The sequence below is a fragment of the Canis lupus genome, chromosome 24, assembly GCF_011100685.1.
Source record: "Canis lupus familiaris isolate Mischka breed German Shepherd chromosome 24, alternate assembly UU_Cfam_GSD_1.0, whole genome shotgun sequence".
Lineage (NCBI taxonomy): Eukaryota > Metazoa > Chordata > Mammalia > Carnivora > Canidae > Canis > Canis lupus.
In genome coordinates, this window is record NC_049245.1 from 24,753,230 (window position 1) to 24,772,446 (window position 19,217).

At 51.2% G+C, this 19,217-nt stretch overlaps 2 protein-coding genes across 5 annotated transcripts in view; one reads left to right on the top strand and one right to left on the bottom strand.

Moving 5' to 3' along the window:
• MMP24 (matrix metallopeptidase 24) overlaps positions 1-17,997 on the top strand; it is a 42,676-nt gene extending 24,679 nt beyond the window's left edge. Inside the window, exons 5-9 of the mRNA XM_038572098.1 lie at positions 7,397-7,558; positions 9,290-9,504; positions 11,530-11,668; positions 13,084-13,350; positions 15,303-17,997. Of these exons, the coding sequence (XP_038428026.1) occupies positions 7,397-7,558; positions 9,290-9,504; positions 11,530-11,668; positions 13,084-13,350; positions 15,303-15,640 (1,121 nt within the window). The 3' untranslated portion in view covers positions 15,641-17,997. The remainder of the gene's footprint in view (positions 1-7,396; positions 7,559-9,289; positions 9,505-11,529; positions 11,669-13,083; positions 13,351-15,302) is intronic.
• MMP24OS (MMP24 opposite strand) lies at positions 1,181-19,038 on the bottom strand. 4 transcript variants are annotated; one of them, XR_005377788.1, is made up of 5 exons: positions 18,945-19,038; positions 18,383-18,867; positions 13,552-13,651; positions 3,823-3,934; positions 1,181-2,507 (listed from the first exon to the last, which is right to left on the bottom strand). XR_005377788.1 is itself a non-coding variant. In XM_038572100.1 (2 exons), exon 2 carries the CDS (start codon positions 18,862-18,864, stop codon positions 18,673-18,675), a length of 192 nt encoding a protein of 63 aa, XP_038428028.1. In that variant the 5' UTR covers positions 18,865-18,867; positions 18,945-19,038; the 3' UTR covers positions 17,932-18,672. The 4 variants fall into 4 exon arrangements, 1 of the variants encoding a protein (XP_038428028.1); XR_005377789.1 differs by lacking the exon at positions 3,823-3,934 and having other exon boundaries at positions 2,489-2,507; XR_005377790.1 differs by lacking the exons at positions 1,181-2,507; positions 3,823-3,934; positions 13,552-13,651 and adding an exon at positions 14,544-14,560.
• Positions 19,039-19,217: the final 179 nt, after the last annotated feature.

Genomic DNA, 19,217 nt, shown 5'->3' on the forward strand with positions numbered 1-19,217 from the left:
AACTAAGAACCTAAGAGGGTGGGAACTAAGCTCTCTGATAATATTCAACACTGATCCATCCATGGAGATGGGTCAGATCACTTAGTAAATGATCTAAAGGGGGGGGGGGTGAGTCAAAAGGAAGGGGTTAGGCCATGAATAAGAAGAAGTAATGGATCAGAAGCTGGAGAAAAAAGGTAAAAATATCATTAAAGCTGAGAGTGGGGGTCTCAAAGTGGTAGGCTCTGGCCTGACTGGTAACAGCTTCAAAGACCATCTTACAAGATGACATGACTCTCTCTCCTTTATGTCAACTTCTCGGTTGAATAATGGGCCCCGTAATCACTCTAGTATTCTTGGATAACTTGCTATTCACCACTGTAACTCAATGAATGTTATATGGAGCCAGAGTCCTATTGTACAGTACTAGTAATAATACTCTTCAGCTTGCAAAAGAGTTCCTCATCAGTATTTCCTCCTAAGGCACTTGGAGGCAAGTGTACATCATTAGTACATCAGTAAGGAGGCAAGTGTACATGATTACGCCCATTTTTAAGATAAAGGGCTTGGGACTGAAGTGGCATAGCTGGTAGCAGACAGCACTAGGTCTCAAACCACAGCTCAACTACTTGGCTGTGTGAGTAAGGGGCAAATGATTCACTTTCAGTCTCCTTGTATATAAAGTGAGGGACTGGATTAGGTGATCTCTAAGACCCCCTCCAACACTAGTGTAACATGATACACAGCCTGGGGCTCGGGTGGAGGTGGGTATCCAAACATTTAAATAAAAAAGACATAGTCTCTACCCTCTGATAGTCCACAGTTGAGTGGGGGAAACAATGTGTACATAAGTAACTCTGTCACAAAGCGGACTACTGAAGGATGTGGCAGAGATAACAAGAAAATAAGAAAATGCAGAGGGAGGCTGGAGGAGAAAGGGATAGAGGATTCTGGCTTTTAGATGAAAGAGATAACGATTAGCAAGTTATATTCTAAGGCCCATGTCAAGTGCTTTCCACATACTATGTAATATGTATATATTATTATTATCAACCGCATTTTACATATAGGTAAACCAAGGTATGTAGAAACATTAAATAGTCTTCCTATAGTCCCATAGTCTGTGAATGGTGAAATAAGGCTTTGAACCCAGGCATTATGACTCCAGAGCACTTCTTAATTTTTATTTATTTTATTTTTTTTTAAAGTAACCTCTACACCCAATGTGGGGCTCAAACTCATGATCCTAAGATCAAGATTGCATGTTCTACTGACTAAGCCAGCCAGGCACCTCTGGAGCACACTCTTAGCTACCAAGCTAAGTTTCCATGGTTCTCAAACTGCAGGGCACACCAGAATCACTCAGAACTTTAAAGAATGCACATTCCAGGTTCCAGGCCCCTAACCTCTTGCTAATCAGATTCTCTGATTCTGGGGTCAGGCTGGAGAATTTGCACTTGGTGTAATAAATTCCCCAGGGACTTCTGATATAAGTGTCCCATCACCTTGAGCAACACTGTCTTGGTCCCCAGAATCTCCCTAACTTGCCTGATCATAAGAATCACCTGGGGTTCTTGTTATAAACAGATTCCTAGGCCCTTCCCCTGAGCATTCTGATTTTTAAACTTAGGCACGTTTGGGAAACACAAGTTCTTTTTCCTTGGCTGTGCTTCGGGGTGAGAGCAGACACTTACAGGCGCATTTCTTCAGAGGCTGAGTCTGGTGTCTGTGGATGGGGACAGCCTCCTTGAGAACATTTTAGACCATTGTGTAGATCAGGGATCGGCAGCTCTTGGCTTATCTGTGGTTTGACCAAGGCTCAGCCTCAGCAAAGATATGAAACTGCTAAATTTCTCTTTGTCCCTTGCCCTCTTCAAATGCTGGTCCTCTTTCCTATCCAGGACCATTTCCTCTGTCTGGTTATCTCTTTTCTTGTGTGCTTCTTGGCTTTCTGAACAGCTATTCTTTCTCCCCTTTTTGATTCTTGAATCCGTGTCAATGAATGGCTGTCTGTGCTGATAAAGTGCAAGGAGAAGAAACTAACCTTTTTGAGTCCTGTTATGTGCCAGGCACTGTCAGCTGACAGGATTTTAGTTATATCCCTTATAGAGGCAAATGACTTCTTTCTTGAAGGGATATTGGCTGGAGGAGGCACTGGAAAGACACTCCTAACAACCCTGTCCCCTTCCCAGCTCTGAGGTTTGTACAGCCTGCAAGGCTTCCTTGCTGTTGAAGACCTTGGGCCCAGTCTCAAAATCCTAAGAATTTCTGGTGGTCTATGTGGAAAGGAGCTGGGACCTGTAGATGGATGCTATCCCAGCATCCTCTTGTCTGTCCCACCACATCCTGATGGACAGCTGCCAATTCTGATAGATCATCCAAGATGGCCCATGTCTTCTTTGGACAAGGGTCAGGACTTTTCCATGTCCTGGAAAGCCAAACATGAACTGTTCAGATGCAGCTCCTGACCACAGCAATGGGCCCCTGACAGGTAAAATGGAATGCAGAGGGTTGCCCTAGGACAGTTTCTGGAAGGAGATGAAAGGAATCAAGATTTATGGAGCACCTGAATATTATCTCATTTAATTTCCACATAAATTCAGCCCGGGAGTAAGCGGAGCCTCCTGGGAACTTTGTGTTTATTGGTTTGCTTCTCTCTTCTAAATTTCCATATGGAAAACTTCAAACTCACAAAAGAAGGGAGAATGATAATGTGAACCCCCAGGCACCCACTGCCTTGCTTTGGCAATTACCCATATGATGTCACTACCATCTCACCTTACCCTCCCCCTGCCACTGTTATTTCCTGGCTGATATATTTTAAAGAAAATCCTTGGCACAATATCATTTCACCTGTAAATACTCTAGGATATACATCTAATGGGTTATTTTTAACACAACCACAAAAATATTACCAAAACCAACAAAATTATCAATAATTTCTTAAAATCCAATTCCCAGTTTGGGTCTTTTTCCAAAAATTACCTCAAAAATGTCCTTAAGCTGATTGCTTGCATCCAGATCCAGATAATATCCACATGTCACACATGGTTGACATGTCTCTTAAGCCATTTTCATTTACAGCAGTCAGCTTGCTTCCCCCCCCCCGACTCTGCTAATATTTGCTGAAGAAACCAGGTCACTTGTCCTGAGTAGTCATTTGGCTCGATGAGATTCGGATTCACTTTTAACACATCTCCCTTCCTCCTATATCTTGAATATTGGCCAATAGACCTACAGGCGTGACTAGACTCACTTTTTGGCAAGAGCTTCCTAAGAGGTCCATGTCCTCCCTCTTGCACTGCCATCAGGAGGCACAGATGATGCAGGCTGTCCCACTGTTAGAGGCTCTAAGGTTGAGCAGCTGCTCCAGATGGGTCAGCCTGATCCAATCACTATAATATTCACCTGCGGGACTTTATTTTTTTTTAAGATGTATTTATTTATTTATTTATTTATTTATTTATTTATTTATTTATGATAGACATAGAGAGAGAGAGAGAGAGAGAGGCAGAGACACAGGCAGAGGGAGAAGCAGACTCCACGCGGGGAGCCGGACGTGGGACTCGATCCCAGGACTCCAGGATAGCGCCCTGGGCCAAAGGCAGGAGCTAAACCGCTGAGCCACCCAGGGATCCTCTGTGGGACTTTATTAAAAAAAAAAAGAAAAAAATGTTGCCTAAGTCCTAACCCCAAACTTCTGAATCAGAAGCTCCTCCATCTATGTTTAAAAGGCTCTCCTGGAGAACCACTGGATTGTAAGGGTAGAGGGGTGATTCTGATTCTCCATGTCATTGGAGTCTCTGTGAAGGGCAATGTCTGGCAAAGTCTGGCCCACTGTACCTTCTAGCTGATCTCAGGGGCTGCTTCCAGGCACCTTCGGTCCTCATCTGCTTCATTGAGTCAAGCACTGATATTTGAGTTCACTAAGCTCTGGTGAAAAGGGAGCCCAGCCCTGAGGAAGATAGGAAGAGTCATTGAAACCAGCCCTTCACAGAGTAGAGTCCGTCTGCAGTGACTTCTATGACTCTTCCCACCCGGAATTAGACCAGGCAGGGACCATAATCTCCCTTTAACAGATGAGGAAAGTAAAGTTCAAAGTGGTCATAAAAATTCACACAGTAAGTGGCAGAGCCAGGTGTGAACCCAGGAGTCTGAATTTTTAATAATTGCCCCATGTGATTCTGCTGCAGGTGGTCCAAGGACCACATATGGAAAATTACTGACCATTTGGCACTGTTCCATCTGGCTGCTGTCACCTAGCCCTGTCAAGCACAAGACTTGCCCTCAAGGAGCTCACAGTCCTGGGGCAGAAGAGAGTGTGTGCTAGTGGCTGTAACGTACAGTGGAAAAGGGTCAGTGCCATAAAGGTGGTTCAGATAAACTGAGAGAGTAAAGGAGGATGCACGCACTGCCAGTGGGGGAGATCAAGGAAGTCTTCCTGGAAGATGTGGCAATAAGCTGAACTTTGAAGGAAAAGTAAGGTTATTCTGGGTGGAGGGGACAGCATTGGCAAAAGAATAGAGGCCAAGGGAAATGTTATAACCTTTCAGCATTGGAGGGGTCAATGAGATAGGGTTTACCAAATATGGAGATCCAAGCAAAGGAAATGAAGCAAAGACAAGGTATGCTTGAGTAGCTGAAGAGGAGTTTTGGGTACTTGCTAGGAGGCCCTAGGACCTGAGCTTCCAACCTATAGGAGCACTCCCTATTGGGGATGGTGATCCTTACACACAGTTCAATGTGACCCTGCTAGTTAATAGTGACCTGTAGTTCTGAGTGTTTTACAGACCTTGCCTCACTGACTTTACCCCCATTCTTAGGATGAAGCTACAGATATTCCCTGCATTTCACAGAGGAAGAGATTTAAAATGTCCCACTGCCGCAACATGACGGTGCTAGGATTCACATCAGTCTGGCTCCCTCAGACTGCACTTCTGACTACTCTGCTTCCTTGCTTCTCACCCTCTTGGAGGGCGAAGACCCTAACAGTCTCCTGCCCACTAAGTACTGGGATCTTCTCCATCCCTATGCTCTTCCCCTCACAAGCTCCAGGGTTTTGTTTTTTTTTTTTTCCCTGCCTCTCTCTCCTTTCTTTCCATCTCCCCAGAGTAGCCCCCACAGAACAGGTGCACTGGGATGCCAGTTCCCCAGCTCCTCTCTGCCTTTTGGTCCCTGGAATAAACCGACAATCCTCTTCCCTTCAAGGGCTTCCTCCTGTTCTCTGCAGAGACCCAGGCACAGAGGCTACCAGAGTAATAGACACAGGCTGAGGACAAAGGTTTAGAGTCTTGCCAATTTCTCAGAGCCCTGTTCCCTGGTTCCCAGCGGAGATCCCTGTGGATGCCCCCTGAGAAAGAGACTGGTCAGGAGACAAGAGGCCCGAACAGCTTGTCCCAGGTCAAAGAACAGGCCAGGAGCTGAGCCAGGCAGGACCAGCCCCCAGGAAGCAGAGCTGCCTTCCGCTGGCTCTAGTAGCTGCCTTTGTTTGGGATGGAGCTGAGAGATGAGCTCACCCTTCCCCGCAGCCAGAGAAATCAGGACCTGAGGAAGGAACTGGGGGCGGCCTGGTCTCCTCCTGCCAGCTTGCCCTTCCCCAGCAGAAGGCCAGCCCCAGGCTCTTGGCCAACCTTGCACTGATCTTGCCCATCCCAACTTCACTGAAGACACTAGTGGTGTCAGCAGAGAGGCAGGCATGCACACGTCTGGTTCTGCCCCATAAAACCCTTCTCTCTTCCCAAGACCTTAACCAGAAAGGCCAGAGACAATTCCCAGCCCCATCTGACCCTTACAGGGCCCTCAACTGGGCTGGACTGGGCAACTTTGCCAGTGACACTGGAGCCAAAGTAGGCACCAGAACTCCTGACCACCTCCTGGGCTCTTGGCAACCTCCCCTGGACTTTAAGGTGGCAGGAATGAGCTGCAACCTGCCTTAGGGCTGGGCAATGAGAGGCAGAGCTCAAATACCAGAGGTCAAGGCAAGCAAGAGTTTGTAACTAGACAGACATGGATCAGGACTATTGGTATAACAGCCCACCCAACTTCCTGTTCCTTGTTCCTTCCCCAAAGTTGGAGTTACTTAATCCCCTTCCTCAATATCAGGCCTTGTTCTGTCCCAAGCCCGATCCAGAGGCTCCGAGGAGTTGGCCTAAGAATATCTGGTAGCTGGAACCCCACTGGCCTTGTGCTTCCTTTCTGGTCAATGGGCTTATTCCAGGCACCAAGCTTCCATCTTATGTATGCTAACAACAGCTACTATGCAGCACCATGCCCTTTACACATATTATCTTATCCAATCCTCAAAAAACCCTATGAAGTAGGTATGATCTCTTCATTTTACAAATGAAGACATTGAAGCTCAGAGGGTAGACCTTCTGGCCAAGCTCACAGAGCTAGTGGGGGTAGATAGAGTTGGGAATGAAGGAGTCCATCTGGCTCAGGGGCCCACACTCACTACCACTGTGCCATGTTGCCACTTTAGCTTTGTGCTCAGGATCCCGTGTCCCACTTTCAGCACCTGGATCTTGTTGTTTTCACTCACATTTGAGTCCCTGCCTTGATCTTGGCCATGGTTCAGTTCTTTCAGGACTGAGGTCTTGCTGGACTGGGCCAAGGGCCCCGCACTCAGGCCTGCCTGCCCCTGGACCTCCTGACGCAGACTGTCAGCCTGCCACCCCCAGACCTCCCCTCTGCTTGTCCTACTCCCTCCCCTGGCTTGGCCCTCTTCATCTCTCACCCAGACCTTTCCACCAGCTTCCAAACCAGCCCCACCGACGCCCTACCTCTGGTCTCCCTCTCCTCTCATTCCTCCTCCAGCCACAGAGCAGCCAGAATGACTCATCATGTTGCCACCCCCACTCTTGCTTAAACCCCCCACTGGCTAAGAAGCCAGTCCAAATTCCTTTGCGTGGCATCACAGAGCCCCACTTGCCAGCCTGGCTGACCTCATCTCTCTCTGCCCTCCCCTTGTGCTTTGTTCCAGAGCCAAGTGGAATGAGCCTGCTTGTCCCTGGATCTTGTTTATAGAGTTCCTTCTGCCAGGAATGCCACCCCCACCCCTCCCTCTCCTACTCTGAATCCATTCTCCTAACTTTTTACCTTCTAAGACTCGACTTAAACTTCACCCTTTTGAAGCTTTCCCTGAATATCTTTAAGTCACTCCTCCCTTTTCAGAATCCTCTCTTGACCCTTACTATTAAAGTACCTGGAACATGAATCGCACTTATTTTGTTTCTCTCTCCAAATCCACCCCCTATATGGAGAGTTCCAAAAGGCAGGACTGTGTATGATTTCTGTTAGATCCCAGTGTCTGGCACAGAGCCTGGCACAAAGCCTTTTTTGCTTAGTGTTTGCTGAAGCAATGGATTGACTGATACGAGTGGGTGCCCTGGGCACCTCTCCACCCCCCTCTCCACAGGGAATGACCTCTTCCTGGTGGCTGTGCATGAGCTGGGCCACGCGCTGGGACTGGAGCACTCCAATGACCCCAGCGCCATCATGGCGCCCTTCTACCAGTACATGGAGACACACAACTTCAAACTGCCTCAGGATGATCTCCAGGGCATCCAGAAGATCTATGGTGCGTGGCAGGGGAGAGGGAGCCATGGCTCCTTCTTTGGGGATGGACTGTGATGACCTGCCTGAGGGGTGGGGTGTGGGGGGCACAGACATCCATCAGCACACCACAGAGTTTTTTTCATAAACAAGACAGAACTAGAAATAGACTGGTATCTTGATAAGATATGAAAGTCCTGCTATTATGCCTCCCTCCTAGCTCTTGGTTCACACTGGTATGCGAAGGTCTTGTTCTTATCAAGTCAGTTGAATGGGAAGACCAGTTTACTTGAGCAAATGCACTGCAGCCTAGCACAGGCACCTCAGCCCCCAGGCTCCCTCTGGAGGCCCTGAGAACCTCACAGAACAGATGGCCCCAACCAGAACCGTGGAGGATGAGCAGGATCTTCTAAGTGAAGCAGTGGAGGACCAAACAGGGGAGGTAGGGACTGGAGGGATTTTGAAAGTAGACTGGACAGGATTTGCTGATAGATCAAATATGGGGGTAAGGGTCAAGGACAACACCAAGATTTCTGGCTTTTCTAATTGTGAGGGCGAAAGGATTTACTAGTCTGTTGCTCAGAGATCTGGGCTGGGATATTGATTTGGAATCTTTGGTGTCCAATTTTTAACCACTAGCCACATGTGACTACTGAAGTTTAAACTTATATTAACTAAATTTATATTAGTTAGAATTAAATAACAATCCAGTTCCTCTGTCACACTAACAACTAGTCATTGCAAGTGCTCAACAGCCACGTATGGCTGGAGGGTACTGTATTGGGCAGTACAGATATAGAATATTTCTACCATCATTGAACGTCCCATTGGACAGCTCCAACATAGAGGAGCCATGAACCTAGGTGACATCACTCAGGGTGGTGATTCTTAACTAGGGGACTTGTTGGAATTACCTTGGAATTTCAGTAAAAAGTGCCCACATTCTCAGAGACCGGGTTCTAATTGGTCTGGAGTGCCTTCTAAGCATCAAGAGTTTTAAAAGCTCTCCTGGTGATCTTATTTTGCCGCCCAAGTGAGAACATTGACCTAGGACAAATACAGAGAGAAGAGGACCCAGAAGCACTCTCACCTTTAGAGTAGGGTGGGTGAGGAAAGGCTGCCAGCAAAGGAGGTAGAGAAGGAACAGCCCATGAAGTAGAAAGAAACCTAAGTCAGTACAGGCTCCTGGAAAAGTGCTTCTATGATCTTGCTACTCCAAGTGTGGGCCTCAGACCAGCAACGCTGGCATCACCTGAGAGCCTGAAGAAATGCAGAATTGCAAGCCACCCCCAGACCCTCTGAGTCATAATCTGAATTTTATCAAGATCCCTGAATAATTCAGATGCATATCAGAGTTTGAGTCAGTAACCCTTGGATCTGGCAACATGGAGGTCACTGGAGATCTTGACAGACAGGGCAGAAGGTGTCTTGGAGCAGCATAAGGAAGAAGGGGAGAGAGAATGAGGCTGGCATGTGTGAAGAGGGCAGAGGAAGATGGTATGGGACACAGAACCTAAGAAAGGACATGCTCTCTCATATAATAGAAGACACGAGATTTAGAGGTGGAAAGATGAGAGTTCCATTTAATGGTGATTTTCATCTATTTTCTCAAAGATTGGGGGAGAGTAAAAAAAATGGGAGAAGGAACAGGGGGCCGGAGGGAGACAGATCCCAAAGCTGCCTGGGTGGTGACAAGGCCCTGACAGGGGAGGCAGGGAATGGCCGGCTCTGTCTAAAATGCAGTCCCTCTCTCCAGGACCTCCAGCCGAGCCCTTGGAGCCCACAAGACCACTCCCCACACTCCCGGTCCGCAGGATCCACTCACCGAGCGAGAGGAAGCATGAACGCCAGCCCAGGCCCCCTCGGCCGCCCCTGGGGGACCGGCCATCCACACCGGGTGCCAAACCCAACATCTGTGATGGCAACTTCAACACGGTGGCACTCTTCCGTGGTGAGATGTTTGTGTTTAAGGTAAGGCCAGTTGACTGGCAACACCTGGATGGTCCCCTCCCACTCCTTCCCCTTTTGCAGAGCAGGAGAAGGTGGACGCTCTGGGATTAGGCCCATTTGGGGCCTGGATGGCAGCTGGCCCAGTGGCCAGGACATGGGGTCCCTTTCTGGTGCTGCCAGGTGAATTGACTTGTTTCTAAGAGGGAGGCAGGTCAACTGATAATCCTACACCTTCCCAGGGGTAATGCTGGGGGAAAGTAAGTGCTGGAGACCTGCTTTTGGTTTGTGACTTTCAGCAAGTCACCTCCTTTAGGGACTTCAGTTTCTCCATCTGAAAGCTGGGAGTCATTTCTCTAATGAAGGATGTATGAAGATCGAAGGAGCACAGGACAGTGAAGATAGCAGCTTGGTGTAGGGGCTGGCACGGGGTGACTGAGTCTGTCTCTGGATCCTGGCAGGGCTGAGAGGCCAGTACTGAGGGATACCTGATAGAAAGCTGGCCAGGCTATGTCTTGTCACTTGTCCTATTCCTGTCACTTCAGCCATGGACAGACCAGGTGGCAGCCTGTTTGGTTGGTGTGTTGCAGATTCTGAGACCGTATTTGGAATGCAGGATTTTGATTAGGAAGCACCTTTGGGATCAACATTTGTGGGAAGGAGGGAAGAAAGCAAATTGGGCGGAAGGAGAAAATAAGCAGCAACTAGGTTCACTGCAGAGTTGGCTGCTCCCACAGAGAGTTCTGGAGCTGGAATGGCCCATCAGAGTCCTCCCACATCCAGCCCCAAATAGCTGAGGCTTGGTACCCCCTGTTTCATTCAGTCATTGGATGAGAAAGGGTATGACCTTGGGAGAGCTCTGTGAGGTCGAGGCCATCCCCAGAGAGGCTGGCAGTTGAAAACAGCCTGGTGACCACACACTGGCCACGAGGACAATGAATCCTCCACTGAAGAGGCCAGAGCCTCTCCATCACACTGCTTGGCTGTGGGGGGCTGCCCCACTCCTCTCAAGTTTTCTAAGCAAGCTTTGAGTGCTGAGCAAGAATCAAGCAACCTGGGCCAACGTCAATCCTGCCTTTCACAGCATAGATCTAGGAAAGTCATTTGGCTTTCCTTAATATGCTGTATATTTCAGATCTACTGGCAGATTTGTGAAAGTCAAACTAAGATTTAAAAAACTCAGTGTGAACACTCTGTAAAACACCTTAAAAAATAAACTTTCCTAGGTTTTATGCCAGCTTTTACGAATCACATTCATTATTCTGCATTCTGATCCCCTGCACTGAACTGTTCCTAGGCAAGTCTGGGTTTTATCATCCCCATTTACAAACGTGAAAACTGAGGTCCTGGTAGGTGATAATAGGCCTTTCCCAGACTGCCTACTGTGCTGCACACACACAAGACACTAGTTTCGAGAAGAGGGCTTTATGAGACTCTTGGCCTACTGAGCTGCCATTTATTCAACATCAGCTATGTACCCTGTGCTGTTCTAGGCACTTGATCCATAATCTCTCATCTGATCCCCATCATTACCCCCATTTGAAGGTGAGGCGCTTGAAGTGCTGTGCTCACGGTCATGTGGCTCTGAGTGGAGGAATCCAAATTCACACCCAGGTCTTGAGGGATTCCCACAGCTTGCTTCCCAGGGTCCCCGCACTGCTGGGTGGAGCCCGCTGGTGAGGAGTGGCCAGCCTGGGGAGGGGCTGGCTGATGTCAGTGACTCTCTGCTGCCCTCATGTGGCCACTCCAGGCCTGGGCATCATCCCTTCCAGCTCCTCCACACCTCATCCCTGTACCAGGCCTGTCTGTTGTCTGTCTCATGGCCCCTCAGGCATCAGAGCCATCAGGAGGCTTATATGAAAAGAGTTAATGGGCATCCTGTCTTCCTCAGGGCACTGGAAGCTAGTAGTAGATGGATAGACATCACAGAGGGTTCCAAGGCTGGGCCCACGGGAAGCTTTGGGGTTACTGAGGCTTGAGCCCCAGGGCAGAGATCACTAGGTTGAGGCAGGGCCTGCTATGCCTTTTTCTCCTCCTGTTAATCCCCAGGATCGATGGTTCTGGCGCCTGCGCAATAACCGGGTACAAGAAGGCTACCCGATGCAGATAGAGCAGTTCTGGAAGGGCCTGCCTGCCCGGATAGATGCAGCCTATGAAAGGGCTGATGGAAGATTTGTCTTCTTCAAAGGTAATACAGCCTGTGCTGAGAGACCTGGGACAGTTCCCTGACTTTTTTGGGACCTCCTTGCCCCATCTGTACACTGGAAGGGGTGGGGTCAAAAGCAGATGCTCTCCAAGGACCTCTTTAGCCCTAACAGAGACACTGGCTTCTGACAGGACAGATGAAGGTGCAGGCAGGTGAAGCGCAGTCTGGGGGGAATCGAGTCACAAAGTGATTGCTAAGGGTCTGTGTGTGCCCAGCTGGTGGGATAATGAGGCTCACCCACATGAAGCAGAGGATGGTCCAGACACCTAAAGACCATGCAGTACTCCATCGGAGGCCATCTCCGCAGTTATGTAAGAGTTGGTTGGGAGGAGGTCACAGGCTGAAGGGGTCAGGGAAGGGGGTTGAGGAGCTAGCTTGTATGGCATGCCCATCTGGTGCTAGGTTGCTTCATTTTGATTATCTTGAGGTGGGCCCAGCCTCAGAAGGGTAAGATACAGATACTGAGATGTGAAGAAAGCAATCCAAGGGGAAGGGACAGCTTGGGTAACAGAGTAGTGTGGGAATGTGCATGTACATTGGAAGAGCTTAGAAGTTCCACTGACCAGCCATGGAGCCCCATATTGGAGAGTGGTGAGCAGTGGCCTGGAAAGGAAAGTTGGGGAGCATCCTGAGGAGTCTTGGTTTCTAGGCCAGAATGCAGTCTTGACCCACTAGATGTTTCTGAGCAGTGGAGAGCCAGAGGGCAGAGGTGGGGAGGCCATTTCTGAGTCAGCTGCTGCACAGGAGGGGAGCAAGTTGACAAGGCCCACACTGGGGAAGACCAGTGAGGCCAGAGTGGGGACAGTTAAGATGCAAAAGACGTCATGAGAGGCTGAACACTGAGAAGAGAAGGAAAGAAAGAGTCAAAGGTGAGGCCAGGGCTTCTCATTGGGGACCAGGAGGCAGAAAGGTGATGAGAGAAGTAGCACACCTCCCTGTGGAGGTGATGAGGAATTCTAGGAAGCCAATGTGGAAATGCTCAGAGGCTGGTGTGCTTGGGATCAGGGTTCCTGGGTGTGGGGCTCAGGTCTGGTGGAAGTGGCTGTGAGCCCTCAGAGCTGGGTGTCACTGATGGAAGGTTGGGGAGTACTAATATGTGTGAAGCCACCGCAGTGGCTGAGGATACCCCAGAGAGGACAAGTCACATGAGCGAACAGTGGGGTGGGGCACGGAGGCTGGGCAGCAGGAGGCCAGTTGCCCAGCATCTGTGGTGGCTGGCTTCTGGCTTCTTGCCTCCTTGCTCTGTGGGAGACAGAGGCTGTGGAGCAGGCCTCAGTTGTTTCCGACACTCTGGCTATGAATGATTTCAGTCCTAGAAAATGGACATGTGGCACTAACCATGACCTCTGGTGCTAGGTGACCAGGGAAAGCTGATCCTGGGCTTCTCTTGGCTACAGGTGACAAGTACTGGGTGTTTAAGGAGGTGACGGTGGAGCCGGGGTATCCCCACAGCCTGGGAGAACTGGGGAGCTGTCTGCCCCGAGAAGGCATTGATACGGCTCTGCGCTGGGAACCTGTGGGGAAGACCTACTTTTTCAAAGGTGAACGGTACTGGCGCTACAGCGAGGAGCGGCGGGCCACAGACCCTGGCTACCCGAAGCCCATCACTGTTTGGAAGGGCATCCCACAGGCTCCCCAAGGGGCTTTCATCAGCAAGGAAGGATGTACGTAAGGACCTGGCTGTGTTGGGGGGTGGTGTGATTTTATGTGGGTCTCAACAGGGCCCATGGGCATACTCTCAGGGCATCTTTGAGAAAGGTGCCTGATGTTAAAGACAACTGCCTCATATCTACCCAGGTTCACACAGTCAATTCATTCTCTTACCAGCTACCAAGTCACACTTCTCAGCTGCAGGGGTGACTCACATTTGAGAGATGTTTTCACAGACTGACTTCACCCCTTCAGACAGCGTTTCTCAAGTAGTGGTGCTCAGATGTACTCTAGGGGTTCCTTGAGTTATCAAATCTGAAAAGCAATGATGGATATGGGTGCTTTCAAAGGTGCTTGTTTATAAGGCTTTAGGGCAGGCAGATGGAGAGAGAAGCCTTTTTCTATTTATGAGACATTTCCTAAGTTCCTCCTGGAGGCTAGGCTGGGAGCTTCCCACCAGACTACAAGCTTCTCCAGAAGAGGGGCTGGGTGTTGCCAGGTGCAGAGTGGGAGTTCATGAATGTTTGTTAAATACATTTCCCCTGATCTGGTCAAAAGCACAGACTCTGGAGCCTGGCTGGTTTCACGTCCCGCCTCCACCACTCACTAGGAGTTTGGGCAAACCACTTAAGTTTTCCCAGCATCCTCATCTATCAGATGGGGGGTAATAATAGTACCTATCTCGACAGCATTTATAAGAATTAAATAAGATAAATTAAGTAGAGCACTTAGACAAACACCTAGTACATGGTCCCTGCCACGTGAGTTTTAGCTGCTATTATCATTGACATCATCTTGTTGGTGTGTTTTATTTTATGTAGAACAACAGGAGTCATTCACTCACTGCACAGTAATTACTGAGAGCAAGCTTGTGTGGGAGAGCTGGGGAAGGAGCAGAGAACAACACTTGCATTGCATCCCTGGCTCCTAGTCTAGAGGCAGAAAAGAACTAAGGTGGCAACAAACGCTCTAAGGGAAGGGAGTGCAGTGGAAGAGCTTGTTGGGGCGGGACGGTGAGAGGGGAGAGGGCGTGTTAGAGAGCATTGTTGGGAAGGGCTTTCCAAGGAGATGTCACTGGTAAGAAAGCCAGAAGTCTCAGGGGCAGAGCTGCTACTTGGTGGGTCTTCTGTGTACCTGATGCTTCACACGTGTTCTCACTTTCTGGGAGCCTCAGAGACAGGTGACATCAAGGACTTTGGCCAGTCAAAGTCCCAGGGTGGGGAGCTGTCCAATAGGAGAGTCTGAGTGAGTTGCTTTGCTATCTGTAGACTGGCTGGGCCCTGAAGGCTGTTGCTGGGAGCCTGCCCAGCCCCTCCACCTCTTTTCTTTCTAGGCCCTTCCCCAGCAGGGTCCCAGACACCCTGCACCTGTATTGTAATGTGTGACAAACCAAAGAAAATCCATGATAACTGTGACAAGGTGGTGTCCGCTGTCAGCAAAATGAGAAACCTTGCTCCCTGCCTCCCTTGCCTCAAGCAGAAGCTGGACTGAGGCCCTAGAACTATGAAGGCAGTGCTGTCCAAGCCATAGTTTGGGAGCTGCTCTCACCCCTGCGTGTGTGGGCAGCAGTGGGGGATGGTATAGGCACAGTGTGATCCCAAGCTAAGGCAGGGAGGCACAAATTGGGACTTATCAATTCTACATAAAGCCCTCAGTGGCCTCTTAGCACCTTTGAGATGACAGGCTAGATTGCTCCAGGTCCTGGGCACACCTCTCTGCAACTCTGTGACCCTGCCACACTCTTGCAGAGTGTGCCAAGCACTCTCCTCCTCCCAACTTCAAGCCTTCCAACATGCTGCTCCCACCCCTTGATATGGCCATCCTCCTTCAGAGTTCCTCTTGTGACTCCAGGGCAGGAGAGATGCCCTTCTCCCATGCTGCTATAGCACCCTAAGCCCTCTCACAATGGGTCAGAGTAGGTGCAGGGAAGTGTCTGGGAGTGGTGATGCTGGCCATGTTTCTGCAGATTACACCTACTTCTACAAGGGCCGGGACTACTGGAAGTTTGACAACCAGAAACTGAGTGTGGAGCCTGGTTACCCACGCAACATCCTTCGTGATTGGATGGGCTGCAACCAGAAGGAGGTGGAGCGGCGGAAGGAGCGGCGGCTGCCCCAGGATGATGTGGACATCATGGTGACCATCAACGACGTACCAGGCTCTGTGAATGCCGTGGCCGTGGTCATCCCCTGCATCCTGTCCCTCTGCATCCTGGTGCTGGTCTACACCATTTTCCAGTTCAAGAACAAGGCAGGCCCTCAGCCTGTCACCTACTATAAGCGGCCAGTCCAGGAGTGGGTGTGAGCAGCCCAGAGCCCTCTCTGTCCACTCGGTCTGGCCAGCCAGACCCTTCCTCATCAGGGTCTGAGGCACAGCTCTGGCCACTGCCCACCTGGGCCAGCAGGGCCCTAGGCCAGGGGTCATGCAGCTGAAGTGGTAGGTATGTTGGCCTAGGCTGAGCGTGGGGCAGGGAGTGATGGTGGCTGTGCCCCAGGGTGGGTGTCTGGCACCCAGCTGCCAGCCTTCTGTCCTGGGTAAACTGCTCCCTACCCGAGGGAATAGGCCAGGCCCCATTAGGAGGCAGGGACCATGCCAGGAGGAGGCCCTGTGGTCACTGAATCCTGTGGTATATCAATGAGGCACCACGGCTCCGTTCCTGGCTGGACCCAGCACCTTCTGTGGAAGCCAGCACTAGCACTCTCAGCCCCATCTGGGAGATGCCACCAATCCTGGTCCCCTTTTGCCAACACCTGCTGGTCAGATGTCCCCCTACCCCCACCCCACTGTCCTCCAAGGCTATAAGACTCCTGCTGCCAACATGGTGGGCAAAAAGCCTGGGTTTCCCCTGCTGGCATTCAGCAGATCCCTCAGGAAACCTGCTCCACACATCAGGGTCTCCTCTGAGACCTAGGATTTAGGGTCACATGTTGCAGGCAGTGCTGTGGCCCAGCTGGGTCTGACAAGGACCCAGCAGTCACATCGTGAATATTTAAATGTCTTGTCACTACTGTTTTAAAAGTCCCATTCTGCAAAGGCTGCTTGAGGCGTTAGGTGAATTAGAGGTGACTATCTTGGTGATGAGGCCAGCATGGCTGGCCCTCCCCCAGGAGATAAGGACCAAGGTGCTGCTAAGGCCACTCTAGTGCCCAGACACCCCAGGAGCTGGATTCTGCTCATGAGGCTGAAGGGCTGGGCAAGAGCTGACCCCATTTCTGGAGGCTGATTTGAGTTGTGACCATCCTCCACTCCCCTGTCCCTCTCCCCACTCCCCCAGTCCCCAGCTCTGTTGCTTATGGCCTGGGGCTCAACCTGACTAGGTAGGTTAGGCAGAAATGGCTCCAGACCAACATTCTCATGGCTTTGGGGTAATGGGCCCAGGGCAGCCTTCTCAAGTGTTCAGAGCCCAAACTCCCAGGTACCCTGAGGCCAACTCAATATCTCAGCCTGGAAGCAGTGTTTATACAAGCTTGGCCCTTGCTTGACCTAGCTCACTGGGCCCATCCTGCACTGCTCTTTGCAAAGGGCACCCCAACTGGTAGCAGTCCCAGTGCTTGGGGCCCACCTTTCACCGTCTCTGGCAGAAATTCCTAGGGCTCAGCTTGCCTCTCTCCAACCTGGTGGAGGCAGCCTTTTTGCCTCTGAAAAGCCCTAGGCAAGACCAATGGGTTCAGTGGTGCCCACTGGCCCTCTGCCAAAGCCAAAAGGAGGAATCAGTCCTCAGGGTGCTGGCGGAGCCTCAGATGCCATCCTGGCCCTCTGAGTCTGCATGGACCTTGCTCCTACCCTGTGGCCTCTGGGTTTTGGGTTGGCTTAACCTGTAGCAGACAGGGACTACTGTTGCCCTGGGAGCTGTCTTGAGCAAAATCTCTCTTGTCCCAGAGGCACCTCTGTGGGTCCACTGTGTTCCCTGTCATCATCTTTCTGTTTTTTCTCATTTTGGCCAAGGGCGGGCTCCCTGGGGCGGGTGGGGAACAACTGCAGAGATATTAGTGATTCATAGGTTTGTATAGTGTTTTATACTTTGCAAAGCACTTTATTAGCTCATACCTGTCCACTCACATGAAACTCGTGCAGGCCCTGGGAAGCCTAGGGTAACTCTCACCGTGCCCTCAAATAAAGCACAGAGAGGTTATTTCTCGCCCAGGCCATCGGGTGGGCTGGTTGGGCCTTGGGTCCCCACCTATGGACGCCTCTAGGGTCCAAGATGAGATCAGAAGGGTCTCTTTTATCCATCTCTTCCTGGCCTCCTTTCTCCCCTTTTAAGTCCCTCTCCACTCCTCAGGTTGGTGCTCTCACTTCTTGAAAGCTCTAGGCTCCCCAGGCTCCCCACTGGCTCCTGGTACTACCAAGGCCAGCTGAGAAAGAGCAGGAGATGGAGGCAGGCAGCGCAGGCTGCAGATGTGAGGGATGCAGGGCCAGGCCCGGAGAGGGCTCAGCCTGGAGGTTTCCAATCTCGGATTCTCCTGTCTTGTGGTCATCTGTTTGTCCATCACCCCAGGACAGGGCAGACAGACAGAGGGGCACAGCACTGGGGACCCCAGAGTCCAGCTTCCCCTCGGCCTGGGGAACATCACAGCATTTCAGTGTCAGTCACATTTTAAACTGATCAGCCTTTGTATAATGTTTTTTAAATCATTTCTAAATAAAACAAAAATACAGAGTGTGTTGTTTCTCTGGGATGTGAAAACAAGGATCAGGTTCTGGGAGTGGCCTTAAGAAGCTTCTGGGAAAAGGGGAACAGGGTGCTTTGGGACACACTCTGTCCCACACTTCTCATCTGCCAGGTCAGTGATCAGATATCTCCTCTCTCTAAAAGGCTGACCCCAGAGTTACTGGGGTTCCTGGAACACAGCGCGATAATGCCTCACTGGGATCCAGGATGACAGAGCAACGTCTCCTAGGAGGAGTATGGGGAGGGTCACTGTAACTAGGTGTTCTCTGAAGCCAAGGCACATGGTGCCATAATTAAAGACAAAAGCATAAGCTTCATTCTCAGCAATAAGGGACAGACCAGAGGAGGTCAGGTTGGCAGTCTTGAGGTCTTACCAGGAGTCCTGGCCTGGATCTGGAAGCCAGGGCCAGGGAGGGCTGCCCCAGGACCCAGACCACTGAAGAAGCTGCGGAGTGGGGGTGAACACGAAAGTTTGGGTGCAGGCCGGGAAGTGAACAAATTTGGGGGGAGCTAGAGGCGAGCCAGTGGCCTATGGTTCTCCGTGACCTCCTCGACTCTCCGAGGGTCTCCTGGGCGCCGGGGGTGGAAAGAGACACAGAGATGAGCCAGGTGAGGCGGACAGAACGACAGTTGACGGCAGGCAGGAATTGCGGAGGGCGGCTTGTCAATACCAGGAGGTGCAGGCGATGAGGAAGCGCACATCGTCCAGCGGCCCCCAGGGACCGGGCTCAGGCTGAGGCCGCTCAGGAGCCTCGGGCGCCCCGGGCTGGGGCTGGGGCTGGGGCTGGAGCTGGGGCTCGGGCTGGGGTTGCACCGGCTCCGGGGCGCCCTGGCCGCCGCTCAGCCGAGCGCCCATGGTCTGTAAAGAGAGGTCGTTAGGTGCAGGTCAGCCGCACACCACCCATTCGCCCCGCCCCACCCCGTCCGGTCCCTCACCTCGCGTCGCCGAGCCGCGGGTCTCCCGGTATCCCAGCGCCGCGCCCAGCGTCGGTCCGTGTTGCGCTAACCCGCCGCCGCCGCTGGGAACGCCTGACGTGTGACCTCACCACGCGCCGGCCCCGCCCACCAGCCACCAGCCAGCACGGCTCCTCCGTCCCGGGGGCCCCGCCCCGAGACACAAATGACTCATCCGGGCGCTTCCGGCTCCAGACCCACTGGAGCTACTGAAGTAAGTTGTTCAGAGGACGTCCAGGGCACCGGGCGGCCAGG

Coding starts and splice junctions, on each gene's coding strand:
- MMP24OS (XM_038572100.1), bottom strand. CDS start 18,864: ATGGGCGCTCGGCTGAGCGGCGGCCAGGGCGCCCCGGAGCCGGTGCAA.